This window comes from Bicyclus anynana, chromosome 18, assembly GCF_947172395.1.
Source record: "Bicyclus anynana chromosome 18, ilBicAnyn1.1, whole genome shotgun sequence".
In the NCBI taxonomy this organism is placed as follows: Eukaryota; Metazoa; Arthropoda; class Insecta; order Lepidoptera; family Nymphalidae; genus Bicyclus; species Bicyclus anynana.
In genome coordinates this window covers 3000319-3018086 of record NC_069100.1, presented here as the reverse complement: position 1 = coordinate 3018086, position 17768 = coordinate 3000319, and the positions used below count along the sequence as shown (strand labels likewise).

Genomic DNA, 17768 nt, shown 5'->3' with positions numbered 1-17768 from the left:
AAAGAGAATACTCACGGTACACTTATTTTCAGCGTCGTCTTCATCAGGATCTTTCAAGGTGACGGTGTACTGAGGATTCTTCCAGAACGTTTCCAGATAGTTTCTACACCCACCCGCTGTCACTCCTGAATTAAAAAAAAATGTTTTTAGTTTTGTTTCTAATAAGACAATAATACAAAAGATTAACTTGACCATAATATTGTTCGAAATTCCGTCAAAATTTGTTACTTTTAAATTTTGTACAAATAAATATGCATACTTGTATTATGTACAAGTTATTGACACGTTATAAGAAAATATAGAAAATTAATTCATTTGATCAAAAACAATGTACAAGAAAACTTTGGTTGATTCTTTTACATTTGTTTCACCAAACTTAACCTAACCTAAAGTTCACAGCTAGGGTCAATATGAGATAATATATTTTTATCAAAAGGAGATTACAGTCCAGGATTAACTTACATAAAATTATTGAACCAATAGTTACCTCGAACCCATTCTCCTTCGAACACAGACATCTCCCACTTTTTGGTGCATCCCTTGGGGCACTCTTCTGGGTCCAGGGAATCAGGATTCAAGTTACAGATCTCTACTCTGAAATGAAATGATTTGTTCAACTGCATACTTCATTTGTCTCGAGTGCAGAGTTTGAATTCCGAAGAAGCAAGGGATTCTTAAAAAAAATACTGCACAACGAAGGATTACAATAAAGAGTATGACAAATTGAGTTTAATGAAATAAAAATAGTCATTTGTTGAGAACGTGTCATATTTTTCTCTAGTGGGAGATCGTTGGTATTCACATTCAGTGAGTTTGAATCCTAAAGAAGCAAAGGATTCTTAGTTAGAAATAGGACATTGTGAAAGAGTTAAACATACTACCATCGATAATAATAGATCTGAGAATAATTTGTTGAAAGTTTTTAACTTTCTAATTTTAAATACGCAACTTTCCTTTAAACGTGGTCTGGTTCTCATTTCAATCACTGATTTTCACCTTCAACTTAAAATAAAAGCTGTATTTTACACTGAATTTGAAAATTAGCAAATTAGAAACAGATCAAAAGGGAAGTTTCGAGCAGAAAGTAAGATAATAATAATCATGCATTGTACAAATAATATAAACAAGAATGCATATAATAGCAAATACCTATCAAAGTGGCTGCAGAAGTCCTTGAAAGACATCCAAAACTCTCCATCATCATCAAACGTCAGACCCAACTCCTCTTTTTCTGACTCCGGTATAAAACGCCATTCTGGTGACCTGTAATTATAACCATATTTTGAAGTTAACAGGGTAATTGACTCATCAAATTTAATATAAACAAAATTAATTTCGTATAGTACTTTACATAAGGGTCCGAAATATGTACCAATTTTAATAAAAAATAGTAAACGATTACTTTAGAAACCCAAGTCAAAAATAGCGTTGTTTTTAGTATTTTTCAAAAGCTAAAAACACTGCTTTTTCTTTTTTATAGTTTTTTTTTGTTCCAACAACTATTGAACACTAACTTGTCACTCCAGGCTCCGTTCCACTCGGCTTCGTTACCCCAAGGGTTCCTGAGTCTCAGCAGCGGGATCTTGCCCGCTCGTCCCGGGGTCTCAATGTCCACATACTTGACCCGGGTCACGGAGTACGCGTGTCCCCTGATCAGACCCACGGGTGTCTCCGCCTCCAGGATGTTTGGGTCCGGCTGTGAAAGGTGACGGTCCAGAATTATAATCTAGATATAAGCAACAAACGAATTAGGTTAAGTGAGCCCTGTCACATATTGTGCTGTCGGTAGAGCACCTCCATTTTGAGGTCGCGTCCAATTTATTTACGTATATACAGCATGCATGGGGAGTATTTCCCATAACTCTGGGGTTATATTTTTTACCGAAAATTAATTTAAAATGTTCAAGGAATATGTGTTTTAAAACAAATATTTACGGAGTATATATTTCTCTTGTAGATAGATCTTAAAATATGTTCCTTAAACGCATCCTTATAATTAACGTAGCCAAGTTTTACGTATTATAAAGAATAAAATAAAAAGGATAGATAAAGGCGTGTGTTACATGAATAGTCGGAATTATTTGAATTACTTTGTATGAAAACATAAAAGGTTTTTATTTTCAACACTGAAGTTATGGGAAATACTCCTGAGCACCCTGTATATTGACACCCTATTATTTTTTTTTCAAAATGAGGGTAGATATTACAGAATAAAATTACCTCAAAACTCACTCCAGTCTGAGAGAGAGCACCCTTATTATGTATGGTTTTGGTATACACAAGTAAAATAAGACCTAAATTTTATTTATTCAAGATTTGATGATGTGGGTACGAATCCGGTCCGGGGCATGCACCTCCTTTTAGTTTTCAGTTGTGTGTATTTTAAGAAATTAAATATCACGTGTCTCAAACGGTGAAGGAAAAACAACGTGAGGAAACCTGCATACCAGAGAATTTTCCTGATTCTCTGCATGTGTGAAGTCTGTCAACCCGCATTGGGCCAGCGTGGTGGACTATTGGCCTATCCCCTCATTCTGAGAGGAGACTCGAGGTCAGCAGTGACTTGAAAATGGGTTGTGAATGATGATGAAACGCTTTTTTTTTAATTTTTACCTCAATACTGCAGCCCATGAGCGAGTTCCTCTCGTAAGCCTTCAGCAGTATGGTGTAGAAGTTGGGCGGCAACTCGTTCATCTCGTACATCTCCGTGACGCCGCCGGTGAAGTCCTCCATCGCTTCGCACGTCGAGCCGCCTTTCAGAGCTTCGTATGAGCCGTGCAGTCTGGAATAGGGGGTATTTGAAATTATATTATTGTATATGTTTGAGACGGGTTGACTTTTCTTTTTTTTTAAATCCCATTCCCCTCCAACTAGTCGGGAAAGACTGCGCGGCTATTCTCTAACGATGTTTTGTATGACTCGCAAGTGCGAGTTTCGAATTGACCGCTATCTTTCTTATTCTATAGTACCGTGTTAAACAGAGAGAGATGGAGGTGAATTCGAAACTTATATTATCGAGTAATAAAAATATCGCTACAGATTAGCAGTATTAGGAATGGGAACGACAATAGACCAACAGGGCGGGACCGAACCACCACCCCTCGACGATGAGTCCAACCGCTCTTACCATTGAACTATTAAGGCTTTAGAAATGAGCTGAGCTTTATAATTGTCAAACACGATTACAACTATTAAACATGGAGTCTATAGAGACGCATTAGTATATATAATCGCATTAGATCGTTGATCATATACTAAGACAGAAAAGTAACGTCTAGCGAGGGAGGTCCTTATCTAATTAGTCTGAGCTGTTGAGTCAATACAATGAAGGTAACACTCACTTAGCATAAGCCTTCTCCAGTAGAGCACTCCAGAACTCGTTCCTCTCGGAGGAGTGCAAGAACACTAACTTGCCGCGGTAAGTAGGCAGTCGGTCGTCGATTACCACGTCCACCCACCGCCCGTACTGCCAGAACCTGGAATATTAATAATAAATAATATATCGTCGGTCTAAATGTGATAGCTCGTAAGTGCCAAACTGACGAACTTTACAGGAGAGACAAGAAACATCTTTTACGTATCACTAAAAGTCATTCTATGAGTCCAAAAACGTTTTTAATGTACATACTACAAGATATTTACAGGCTACCACCAGAAAAGCTGTTTGAAGCTTTCTGCATCAAAATCAATTTTTACCAAAAATTGTTAGTTACGAGGTATCACATCTAGACCGACGGTATTATGCTCTATTTTCAACGAAAACCCGGTAAACTACCACCTATATTAGAAAAGAAAAGAGATGAATAACTTAGCATTCGTGATAGCCCAGTGGCTATGACCTCTGCCTCCGATTCCGGAGGGTGTGGGTTCGAATCCGGTCCAGGGCATACACATTAATTTCTTAAAATGCACACAACTGAATAGTTGAAGCTTTTCAGTTGTGTGCATTTTAAGAAATTAATTATCACGTGTCTCAATGGTGAAGGAAAAACATCGTGAGGAAACCTGCACACCAGAGAATTTTCACAATTCTCTGCGTGTGTAAAGTCTGCCAATCCGCATTGGGGCAGCGTGGTAGACTATTGGCCTAACCCCTCTCATTCTAAAAGGAGACTCGAGCTCGGCAAATCGGAGGCAGAGGTCATATCCACTGGGCTATCAGTATACCTATACCTGCAGATTTTTAAGCATAATATACATTTTGCTGGTATTCCTATCGCACTCACTTCTACATCATAAAAACCAGAATGGAAATGGAAAATACGGAATGTATATCACATTGCCATTTTCAGTTAGGTAATTTGTTATGCCATAATATTTATTCACTTTTATAGTTTTATAGTTTTGCGGTGCTTGTCTCCCTAATACTTTCGGAATTGTAAGCTTTACAAGTATTATAATATGTTTAATTTACTTGGGGAAAAAAAATACTGTCTAGATATTGCAATAAGTATTCATATAGCTATAGTACAATGCAGATCTTAGGTTTAAATAGGGCATACTGACTTCTAACATATGTTTTACTTCTAAACTGGATCTTCAGGTGATATTAACCCATTGAAGTTTGGACACTTACCTAAAGTGGAAGACACCAGCGTAATCCTCGTCGAAGCTTTGGTCGTCCGGTACGACTTGGAAGAACAGTCTGAAAAGAAAAAAAAGTTTCGTGTTAATATGGATGTACATTCAAAACCAAATATATCGATATCTGACATTGAAGTAAAAGGACCGTATAACCTGAGATGTTATAGATATCTGTAGCGTTATTCTGTACGATAATTTTATAACTCTCTTCTCTTCTTTCGATTTTCGAATTTTCCTCTATCTCGTTACCAACCCATATTCGGTTCTCTGACGAGTCTCCTCTTAGAATGAGAGGGAATAGGCCAATAGTCCACCAAGCTAACCCAATGCGGATTGGCAGACTTCACACACGCAGATAATTAAGAAAATTCTCTGGTATGCAGGTTTCCTCACGATGTTTTCCCTCACCGTTTGAGACACGTGATATTTAATTTCTAAAGATGCACATAACTGAAAACTCAAACTTTTCAGTTACGTGTATCTTGAGAAATTATGCATGCCCCAGACCGGATGCGAACCATTCGGTCATATCAATGGGCTATCACATTACTATTAGGAAGTAAATTCTTATCAGTCAGACAACAATATACCAACGTGTTGTTGTTATCAATAATGCGGTAAACAGTCGTTGTATATTTTGCAATGATAAGGTTGTAATCGGCTGCCCCAGAAACAATGACCTTGAATGACATGATGTAGTCACTTTAAGCTAATAAAGGAGCGATGGCTTACAAGGCTTGTAATAGTAAGGTGAGTTATTTCTTTTTCTCATGTTTCCTGTATGACTTGGCAATCTGTGTCGTATTGTTACAGATTGCCCAGTATTTTAAGATTTTATCTTGTTGGGGAGGAAAGATCTCTGCGTACGTCTGCCGACTAGTCGGCAGGGCAAGTCTGACTTGAACAGACTAAAAATACTAGTAATATTATACATGTATACATTTTTACATACATATACATGTATATAAGAAAGCCTACATATGACATGTAGCGTGTAAAAAAGCCTATCCACTTTTTGTGTAGCGTGTAAAAGGTATTCACTTTCTGTGTAACTTGTAACAGGTACTCACTTTCTGTGTTACGTGTTAAAAGTACTAACTTTCTGTGTAGCGTGTAAAAGGTATTTACTTTCTGTGTAGCGTGTAATAGCCTACTCACATTCTGTGTAGCGTGTAAAAGGTACTCACTTTCTGTGTAGCGTGTAAAAAGTACTCACTTTCTGTGAAGCGTGTAAAAGCCTACTCACATTCTGTGTAGCGTGTAACAGGTACTCAATTTCTGTGTTACGTGTTAAAAGTACTAACTTTCTGTGTAGCGTGTAAAAGGTATTTACTTTCTGTGTAGCGTGTAATAGCCTACTCACATTCTGTGTAGCGTGTAAAAAGTTACTCACTTTCTGTGTAGCGTGTAAAAAGTACTCACTTTCTGTGAAGCGTGTAAAAGCCTACTCACATTCTGTGTAGCGTGTAACAGGTACTCAATTTCTGTGTTACGTGTTAAAAGTACTAACTTTCTGTGTAGCGTGTAAAAGGTATTTACTTTCTGTGTAGCGTGTAATAGCCTACTCACATTCTGTGTAGCGTGTAAAAGGTACTCACTTTCTGTGTAGCGTGTAAAAAGTACTCACTTTCTGTGAAGCGTGTAAAAGCCTACTCACATTCTGTGTAGCGTGTAACAGGTACTCAATTTCTGTGTTACGTGTTAAAAGTACTAACTTTCTGTGTAGCGTGTAAAAGGTATTTACTTTCTGTGTAGCGTGTAATAGCCTACTCACATTCTGTGTAGCGTGTAAAAGGTACTCACTTTCTGTGTAGCGTGTAAAAAGTACTCACTTTCTGTGAAGCGTGTAAAAGCCTACTCACATTCTGTGTAGCGTGTAACAGGTACTCAATTTATGTGTTACGTGTTAAAAGTACTAACTTTCTGTGTAGCGTGTAAAAGGTATTTACTTTCTGTGTAGCGTGTAATAGCCTACTCACATTCTGTGTAGCGTGTAAAAGGTACTCACTTTCTGTGTAGCGTGTAAAAAGTACTCACTTTCTGTGAAGCGTGTAAAAGCCTACTCACATTCTGTGTAGCGTATAAAAGGTACTCACATTCTGTGTAGCGTGTTAAAGGTACTTACATTCTGTGTAGCGTGTAAAATGTACTTCCTTTCTGTGAAGCGTGTAAAACCCTACTCACATTCTGTGTAGCGTGTTAAAGGTACTCACATTCTGTGTAGCGTGTAAAAGGTACTCACTTTCTGTGTAGCGTGTAAAAGTCTACTCACATTCTGTGTAACGTGTAAAAGGTACTCACATTCTGTGTAGCGTGTAAAACGTACTCACTTTCTGTGTAGCGTGAGGTTGGCCACGGCAGCCAACAGCCAGCAGTCGCCCAGCTCGCCCTGTTGGACGTCGAAACGGCTGTAGCCCTCCACAAACAGCTGTGGATCCTCGCATATTTCCTGCAAATTCACATTTCCTTTACGGTTATTTTACAAGCACTTTTATAAAAGACGAGGCTCTTTTTTTAAAACCATGATTCTACTATGGCTTGGCATCTTCGTTCGTAACACTCCCGATGTTCCAAGCGGGCCAGGGGGCGTGTAGCGATGAACTAAAAACCCACGACTGATGCACCTCACTTCCCCGCACGCACGATACCACACCCGCACAGTCTTTCCCCCTGTCGCCCGCATATCATGGGAGTGTTATCAACGGACTTGCCAGTCTATAGAGAACACCTGCGCCTTCATCCGCGAAAAACCCTACCCTATCCTGACTTACCCCTTCAAAAATTGGTCAACAAAGGTTTAGAGCGCCATTGACGTCACATTCCCTATTTAAATTGAAGAAATCCCATCAAAGCAACTTACCGAAGGTCGAAGCCATTCTAGATGCCTATCCAACCGTTCCTTATAGAATAGACTGCGCTCCACCGCCGGGAACTCGGGGTCTTCGAACAGTCGGCCCTCGGACAGGCACCGGGAGCGAATGTCCTTGAAGTCCTGGTAAGCCGCTGGACCGAACGAAGATGGACGGGTTTCGCCGAGCTGGAAACAATACGAGTTGGAATTACTTAATTTTATAAGATAACATAATATGTTATGATATAAACTGGCTGGTTTGAATTTGCGAGGAAAACTTTTGTTTTTGGTTCAAGTGCAAAAAACAAAGGTGTTTCTAGTATTTATTTAGTGCCCACGCATATTTGCATGTTGTATCATTCGTTATTCTGAAATTCCTCAACCACTTCTTTTCCTCAAGTTAATTTCATTATCATTATTAAAAAGGGTTATTTATCGTAGACACCATGGTTTAATCTTATTTTGTAATTGAACATTGACGAGTGAACAACTGAGAATAATCCTATCCGGTGTCATTTCTGTCGCATCTAAGTTTCCGCACAGATTCATTAGTTTTACGCAGAGAAAGGCAAAAATAAAATAAATCCTTGAAAGATTAATCTTAAACGCGAAAGTTTGCATGGATGTTTGTAACTCTTTAACGTCGCGACTATTCAGCCGATTTAGCAGCAAGGAATAGAGATACGAGTAGATTATGTCCTGGAATTAAAACGCTACTTTTTGACCCGAAAAAAATCCCGCGAGATTTTCAAAAAACTCATGTTTTCCTAGTAATATTATAAACGCGCAAGTTTATACGAATGTTTGTTACTCTAACTCTAACGTCGCGACTATTAAACAAATTTAGCTGAAATTTAATAGAGATAGATTACAAGTATGTCCCGGAATAAGTTAGGTAACACATAGGTTGTTCCGACAGAAACCATGATTCCTGTGATTCGAAAACACTGATTATAAGGATGGTATGAACTCTTTCACGCAAAAACTAGTGACTGGATTTGACAGTTATTTGGAAACAATTTGTGTATACCCTAATTTCACGCGGATTCGCGAAGTCGCGGGTATCAGCTAGTTATGTAATAAATCACATACCCAAAACAGCCTCTCGCCTGTAGGCATATACAAGTTACTGCCATTATACAACGCGGGTAGTTTCAATTTGTACACTTCACTCTCATCTACTAAAGAAAGCTTATTTTTCGAGCATGGTTCAACATCTGTTAGTATAACTTTAGGAGAACTAACTCCACCGGTAAATTGTTTACTTCCTCTACCGTTACTTATCTGAGCATTTTCAACAAAGGCAACCGTTTTCTTAGTTGCTTCATCTTCAACATTAGATTTCTCTAATGAATGAACAACTTTTTTAGACCAGAACGGTCTATACGAACTGTTTCTTCTTATTTTAGACTGCTTATACTCGAAATCGGAAACTTTTGCTTTGCGAAAGTCTTTAAAAAGTCTCGAAAAGAAGCCTGGGTTTCCATTTTCGTTGACATCGCTTTTGTTATCTTTATCATGTTTATCTTGTTTCAATATTCGACCAGATTTAGGAGATAGAATCGATACAGATTTTCTCTTCCATGTTTCAACTGCATTTATAATAACCGCTGGACTTGAAAATGTTGTGGTGACACGCTTAGAATCTTCTTTGAACAGCTTGATAAAATCACTTTCTTGTATTTCCAACATTACGGATACACGCGTAGATCGCCTAGAACGCACTGATTCTTTGTATTCAAGTTTTAAATAAAATTGGATAATTAGTATAACCCAGAATCGCGAATAGTAGACCAAGGGCTGTTCGGGTATTGTTAAATAGTAAATTTAGGTGCAAGGGCCTTATTATCAGTTTTAAAAGTAAATAATTACACAACTTTAGTAGATGATTGGTGTAGTCCACATATACGACACGACTAAACAATATTTCACGTCCTTGGTTATCATTTATTGATTTTCCTATTAAAACGTTGTTACAGTTCTTTAAAATTATTATTAATTATTATCAGCTATTTTTCCGGTTTAAATAATAATTACTAACAAAAACATATTTGTTAATTCACTTTTCCTTTATATATTACATTATTCGATGCATTTTTATAAGTAATCAGCTTTGTCTGTTAATATCAAGCAGTATAAAGAATTTTGTTAAATAAGTGTACTGAAAATTGGCACAATAAAGATATATAAACAAAAAATATTTACATTGGTATTATATTTGCATAGTTTTAAAATTAATTGATGTAAAAGTAGCAGTAATATTTTTTTATTTATATTGTAAAAGACGATTTCGAATCTAAACAGACTAATTTTGATTAGATTTTTCGAGTGCAAAATTTTGAATAAAATTTTGTATTGAAAACTGAAATAAAATAATAATCTTATAAGCGATGATAATTTAAGAGATGATTTTTACGTAACGTTACAACTTTTTTTTTTATTTAAATTTATTATTTTTTACTATAACACAATTTATCGTCACTCCCAAACTATAACACCATAAGTTAGTGTCCAACCACAGTAAGAGGAAACCATTGACTGGCACCAATGTTGATAACGGACTCAACTAATAAATGAAATGTAACGAGTATGGGGCTTTTATGTAGATAACAACCTCCACTCGAAACCCCCTAGAGACTTTTACTGCTAAAGCTCGTAATACACAATAAGATAATCGCTAGAATAATGCATTTATTTATAATCTACTAGCTGTTACCCGCGACTTTCCTTTTATGTGATCATTTTTATAAGGCGCTAGCAGACGCAGCGCGGTTTCACCCGCGTGGTTCTCGTTCCCTTAGGAATATGGGAATAAAATATAGCCTATAGCATTCGGGGATAGTATGGCTTTTCAACAATGAAAGAATTTTTCAAATCGATTCAGTAGTTCCAGATCATATTCAAAACTTACAAACATACAATCAAATCTTTTCTCTTTATAATAGCCTAAAAAAATAGTATAGTAAGTTATCCTTATAAGATAAATGTATTCCATTGCGTATTTTTTTGTAGATGGTATATAAGATGTAACATCATGTAAGTTTTCGATAGGTATATTTCCAAGGGATGCAGCGTTTTCAATTAAAGCTCCTAGACAGCTTAAATTTTTAAATTTTTTTTTATTTAAAAAATTTATTTATCCCTCTCATTCTGAGAGGAGACTCGAGCTCAGCAGTGAGCCGAATATGGGTTGATGACGACGACGACGACATAAAATGTTACAAAATATAATTATCAAAACCATTTATTATTGCATATTTTTATTGATTGATATTGATGAAATCTGGATGAAAATTCGTTTAGTCATAGATTTTATTGCGCATAAAGACAAACCGCGGCTGAGGAATTTGTTTTATATTATTTTGCAATTACATATTAATTGCAACGTGTGTATCGCAGAATGTACTTAATTAATTATTTTAATAAAGTTAATTCTAACAATCTATTGTAATTTTATTGTAATAGCTTAGCTTTTATAGCTTCTATAGCACAATATAGCTTAGCATCTTTATAGAGGTATAGATATAGTGTTCCTAAGGTAGTCCCTTGTGGGACGCCGTGGTGTCGTATCTACTTAATTGTATGGGTGTGGTAAAAAATTACACCTCGGTGCCATCATTTTAATACATCGATGACCCCGCAAAACACAATTAATTACGAAAGTCAGTGTTTGTAACGTTATTTACTTCAAACGTGAAATGGAAACGAGAGTTCACTCTGTCTAACGCGTTAGCAAGTGCCAAAGTTATGTTATATTTTTATTGAAAACAAATTCGAGCTAATTGACTACATTGAAGTTTGATGATCTTAAATTCGCCTTGGATGTGGTAAGCAAGCATTTTAATTATTGTTATTTTTACTGTTATCGGCTATAATTATTGTTATTTTTGCTTTTATCGGCTAGCGCTTCACTTTACTGTAGTAACGCCTGATGGTAAGCTAAGTTGCAGTCATCATCATCATCATCATCATCCATAACAGTCTACTAAAGAGCCAGGCCTCCCTCCTTTTATGAGAAGGGGATATGGAGCTTACACCCAGAACGCGACTCCAATGCGGGTTGGCGGGCCGGAGTACTATCAGATGTTAATGATAATGATCGCGACCGACAACTTAACGTGCTCTCCGAAGCCCGAAGTGTAATTAACTTTCCAACTCCGAGTTGCTTAGAAGAAAAATTAACACGCATCTCATAGCTCGACCCAGGATTCGGACCAAGGCCCCCGTAATCTAAAACCACCTAGGTTAACCACTGGACCAACGAGGCTTGATGTCCTCCACTACCTAGTGGTCACTTATCTAACACACACTGAGCTATGTCAGTGACTTGGTTGGTCTGTGGATCTCTTCATATCTGATTCGATCACGCAGCATAGTTCGCTCCATCGCCCGCTGATTGACTTTGAGCCGTTTTCTGACCGTCCACAGCAATAGCCACTGGTCAGTTGGTCCATTTGGATTATTAGAAACAAGGAACAGTGAACATTTACAGAAATGAAAAATATCACGTGTCTCAAACAAAGAATGAAAATCATCGTGAGGAAACCGATATAGTTGAGAATTTTTTTAATTCTCAAAATATTAAAAGGAAGACCTAAAAAAAAGATAGCTAAATTGTGTTAAAGAAAACTTGCGACAAATGGAAAATTAGCTACGTGGGAAAAGAACGTGAATAAAAGAAATGAATAGAGAAAAGTGTTAGAGGAGGCCAAGACCCACAAAAGGTTGTTGCGCCGAAGGAAGTAAGTAAATAAGTAAGACGGAATTGATAACCTTTAAAGTTATAATGTGTGCACGAATTCACACAAAATTGTTGCCATGTATGGATAAACGACATTGTGGAACATGTATACTGAACCGCATCGCCCACGCGCTCGCATCTTTTACTTTAATCCGTTACTTACGTAGTGTTGCCTTGAACTTGTTTATATGTTAATACATACCTTTACATATTACTTTCCTTAATGCCTAGTTTCTTTAGTATTTTAGTAGAGTACGGACGATTTTTGGGCAGAAGCAAGTAGTTTAGTACCTACGCTACTCGACTAAAATGCTGAAGTAGTCCGAACTAGGCCTAAAATAACTAATAAGTATATACAGGAATTAGCGGACACCCAATACTCCGTTCGCGTAAAATTCTGCTTTTTATGAATCTCGCAAGAACCATGGCTTTTATCAGGATAAAACGTTGCCTATGTCCAATTTATTTTTATGTCTCTCTATCTAACACCTTAATATAAATAAAGTGGGGTCAAAGACGAAAACACTGCAGAGTTATAAAAACATCGTTAGAGGATAAATTAAGATTTAAAAATGTGCTGTTCATAGAGAAGTGGCCCATTTAAATATTTTAACAAAAGATCCCATAATTGAGTCAGCGTTGATTGTCGATGAACAAAGGAATTTCTAAAAAACTGTAAAACGGATGTTTAATCATAAAAACAGCCCTTTTATAAATAAAATTCACATCCCCATCCGTGGGGAGTCTAGTTCTATGAAGGGGTCTACAGTCTAGACGTTGAATGACCCTCTACCCTACATCATAGTTCAATCGATCTGTTTATACATATGTATTTTCCACCCCTCATATACTAAAACTTTACACTAAAACAAAGACATTTATTTTTAACCGATTTCATAAACGAGGGTTTTGTATTCGGCGCGACCGCATTTTTTTTTAACTATTTATTTAGTACTGATCTGAAGTTTTCGATATTTACTCGTAAATGAATACTTTTCAGAGAAAGCCGTAATTTCAAGCCGGTTTTCTCACAGACTAATGAATAACTCTATTCTGTGTTATGTACTTACAGGATTTAATTCTAAATAACATGAACATGAGAACTAAAACAAAACCAGTCAACTTAACTATTTACTTTGTTGAATTATGAAAATGTTGAAAAATGATGAACTTCATAAATGTTATTGTAAATGAACTAAAATTAATTTCTAATTTATTAAAATTTATATTGGCAGTTTAATATATGTTTTTTTTCGGGAATCACCATATTACAAGTGAGATTGTGGATAACATTTTACAAATTTTTGCATTCACACGCAAGGGGCCCCAGTAGTCCGGGGTTATATTTTTGTAAATGACAGGGTTATATTTTTGTAAATAAACTAAAATTAATTTCTAAAACTCGACTTCGACTGATTTCGACGGGACTTTCATCACTAAACACTTCATATCATAAGTAGATACCTAATAGTATTTTTTTAATACGTGGGTATGTTCTAATACATTATTACTATACAATACTATATAACAACGGACAGAACAGATGCACATAAATGTATTATAAGGCGGCTTTTTCATAGTCCCCAATTGGTCAATTACTGAAATGGTCGTGGCAGGGTCGCATGAAGGATTATCTCCTCATCTCCATTAGTTAAATTGAAGCCAGAGTGAACTTAGATAACAAGACAGGTTTATATTTTTTTAACACGCTTTTTTATGAAGTATGTATATACTCGACCACAATCATGCCTGATGGAAAGCAATGATCAAGTATAAGATGAAGCACGCTTGCCTAGAAGATGCCTATTAACTCTTGCCCTGAAGGTGCACAAATTATACGTGTCAGGAAACACAGACGCCGGAAGGGCATTCCACATTTTGGCAGGTTTTATTAGCTTCGTAGCTTTTATTAGCTTGTAACTAACTATGTATGTATGAAAATCTTGGAATCTCAATTTGACCCACTTCCTGGTCTTCGATTAGAATGAAATTGTGCACACGCTCTGAGTTCTGATGACAATACATGAGTAGCTAAGAAACGTCATTACAAATACAATATGGCGGCTTCTCCAAGATGGCGGACTGGCTATTTGAAATCCACCCCCATGTTATGGATATCCAATGAAAGCTTAACTGTCAGGAATACGAAAATTAGTGCGTGCTAAAAGTGTTTGTCGGTTTTTTTATACTAGATTGTTTTATAAGTAATCTTTACTTTTAAGTATTTTTTTTTTTTAAATAAACCGACCTTCTAAAACACAAATATGTACCGACTGTAAATAAACCGACCTTCTAAAACACAAATATGTACCGACTGTCCTAAAAAGCGAAAAATAACATCTTATATGCGCGCGGTGGACTTACTAGACGGTCCTGGGTTCGATTCCCGGCTGGGCCGATTGAGGTTTCTTAGGTGGTAGGTTCTTCAGGTCTGGCTGGTGGTAGGCTTCGGTCGTGGCTAGTTCCCACCCTACAGACAAACACGTATCGCCAAGTGATTTAGCGTTCCGGTACGATGTCGTGTAGGAAAGGGGTGTGGATTTTCATTCTCCTGCTACCAAGTTAGCCTGCTTCCATCTTCGATAACATCATCACTTACCATCAGGTGAGATTATACTCAAGGGCTAAATTGAAAATAATGAAAAAAAACTCATTTGTCTTACTTACTGACCGGTTTCATGGCGGTTATACGAGTTAATATAAGAGATAATATTAAACTTATTCATTTCTCTGCAAGAAATACGAGAGAACAAAGTAGGTACCAAGTATAAATTCAATAGGCTACTTGCCTCTTTTGTAAACAGTGTTTAAACTGAATTATGGAAGTATTACAGGTATATTTTATTTTGTCCCGTCAATAAGAACCAGTAAAAAATTTAATATAAATGAAAAAATATCTACGTAAAATATTTGCCGCCGAAACACAACACATTAGATAACAGCGTGATTGGCGTTTGCAGTGATGTGATATATGACGTCACCGCAAGCGCCAATCACAAACCGATGCTTTGTAGCGAATGGCGTCACAGTTTATGATTGGCGTTTGGTGTGACGTGATAAAAATAGAATTTTGTTTTATAAAAATATTACAATTACGAGATTATTTTCACAAAGAAAAGTGAGATTAGAGTTTCTAGGCATCTAAACTGCCTATATACAAAAATTCTTCTAAGTTTTGTACAGCAGGCGAATAGCCTATTTGCTATTCTCTGCAAAATACTAACGAATCATCTACTGTTTTCGACTATGACGAAGTGGACAAAGTTTAATTGAAAATTTATCGGATTCTACAAAAGACAGAAAATGAATGTTGGTAATATCTACAGTAAATTGGCTCCGCATTAACTGAGAAGCTAAGTTACGAGTATGAGTCACCTTCAGTACTGCGGATACATCGCATATTTTACCATAACCAATTCAAGATAACACGTCATGTTTGCAATTAGCGTTACGTGCTCTAATGCGTACGTAAGGAGTGGTGCTTCGATAGGTACATTGCACTGGTCTGTAATCTGAAGGCATAAGCTTAAAGCAAAAAGGCATAAAAATGCAAATGAAAGCTGAACTTCGGATATGACGTGGGGGAAGCCTAGAAAAGCTTAACTATGTGCATTCCTCACTGTCTTGAAAAAGCGGCCAAGTGCGAGTCGGACTCGCCCATGAAGGGTTCCGTAGCAGCAAGTAACATAAACATCTTGCTCATTAATTACGTATTATACATATTACGATTACGATTTATGTCGTTACTGTCGATATTAATTATATATGTCGATATTAATTTGTTCCTGAATACTTTGTTACTTTTTTTATGCTCTATAATTATTATGGACCTCTACATTTTACATCTATTTCTCATCATTCCTTACAGGTAGGTACATCAAAGCTAAAAAAATCAAATTGTTTTACATACTGGAAAGCAAATTTTAATTGATCAGTCAATAAACTGTGTGGGTGTTTACATTGGGTTCACTTGAGTTTACCCATTGAATACCGTTTGGAGTTAAGTCAAGTCATTAATAAAGGCAGATGAGCAATGGTATGATCAATATGACATGGAATACTACTTAAATAGTATTTATTGATTAATTTTTCTATATTCTCTATCAGTGGTGAACACTATGTAAAAATGCATTGTCTAACCTGAGGACTTATTAAGACTATTTTGGCGATGGAATTTTCATCTTCTACAATTTGTAGAAATAGTGCCTACCCTAGTTAAAAAGTTTCTGCACTGTTTCTGTTCTCTATGACCAGATCCTTCAACCATCCAATTAATTTCATTTTCTTTAGGATTGTTTGGTGAGTCAGGACATCCTGTCTTGGCATCACCAAACAATTTGCAACCCTACATCTGATGACATTCAAGTTTGATCTTTATGACATTACTAGTAGACGCCTCCGCGGTTTCACCCGTGTGGTTCCCTTTCCCGTGGGAATACGGGGATAAAATATAGCCTATAGCCTACCTCGATAAATGGGCTATCTAACACCGAAAGAATTTTTCAAATCGGACCAGTAGTTACTGAGAATAGCGTGTTCAATCAATCAAACAAACTCAGTAGTAATAATTTTAGTATTTAGCCTATTAAGTAAATTGTGATATCAAAATTCCATTTCAATAGTAAGTAACAAACCCAACTTACCCCATAATCCAGCTACAAAAAGGCAGACATGAAAAATAAACCTTATTATAGATAAAGATTTCTCCAACATGCCTAATGTCCATATTCATAAATAAATCAGGGAAAACATTTTAGTAGCTCCTGTGTGCTATAAAAAAATCACCACATCATTCTTTTGAATTCTTTGAATAACAAGAAAAACAAATCTGTTAATTTTTTAGAATTCAATATTGCCACCTAAAAATAGTCATTGCAGGTTCTCTTATGAGTAACATCAATTCATGAGCTGACCCATTAAAAAAGTTTTTTGTAGCACAAGGGTTTTAAAGATATGCTTACCACTTTATAGTTCTTAATGCTGGGCAGGAACCTCTTTTGTTCGGCCTCTTTTTTCTGGAATACTTCATTGATAATATTACCGATAGCCTGAGCACCATAATTGAGCAATGCTTGCCCTCCCTGGTTGACAAGCTGACGGCCGGCGCCTTGCAAAAGCGCGCCAAAATTGGCGCCGCCATTTTGCCCCGCCATTCCGTCTCACTCGCACTAGTACACTACACTATTGTCTATCTCACTCTTTGCTATGACATTTTTGGGGTTGACTGTGGGGAAAGTTTGTATTTATGACGATTGGAGATGGTCTACTTTTAGTGACTGTTGTACACAAATAAAAACATTTCTATTTTACTTTTAAAAATATTTTTAAAACAAATATGAAAAACATCTAATAAGTTATATCTGTACCATTTAGCTATGTGATTAATAAATATAAAAAATCAAACTGATTTTCTAATCACCCAATTATGGACCATCTCCCAACAAATGGCAATTTATTGTGCTGTGTGATAGCAAGGATTATGTATTTAGTTTTAGTTACAAATAACAAGTAGTTTCTAAGGCAGCAATAGCCTCTAATAAGTTGAGATTTTGACTATTGTTTAGAAGCTCTGTAATTTGATTCCATACACAC

General features: G+C 36.5%; 1 protein-coding gene across 5 annotated transcripts in view; it reads right to left on the bottom strand.

Annotated features, from left to right (window-relative positions):
* The window catches only part of LOC112051191 (calpain-B), a 49724-nt gene that overhangs the window by 13880 nt on the left and 18076 nt on the right, over window positions 1–17768 (bottom strand). For 3 of the 5 annotated variants that reach the window (XM_052886769.1, XM_052886772.1, XM_052886770.1), the window contains exons 3-11: window positions 7445–7621; window positions 6915–7033; window positions 4577–4645; window positions 3342–3476; window positions 2614–2782; window positions 1515–1696; window positions 1150–1263; window positions 488–594; window positions 16–125 (exon numbers count right to left, since the gene is read on the bottom strand). In XM_052886769.1, the coding sequence (XP_052742729.1) occupies window positions 16–125; window positions 488–594; window positions 1150–1263; window positions 1515–1696; window positions 2614–2782; window positions 3342–3476; window positions 4577–4645; window positions 6915–7033; window positions 7445–7621 (1182 nt within the window). Of the gene's footprint in view, window positions 1–15; window positions 126–487; window positions 595–1149; window positions 1264–1514; window positions 1697–2613; window positions 2783–3341; window positions 3477–4576; window positions 4646–6914; window positions 7034–7444; window positions 7622–17137; window positions 17469–17768 lie in introns of those variants that run through there. The other 2 variants (XM_052886771.1, XM_052886773.1) reach the window with 2 other exon arrangements.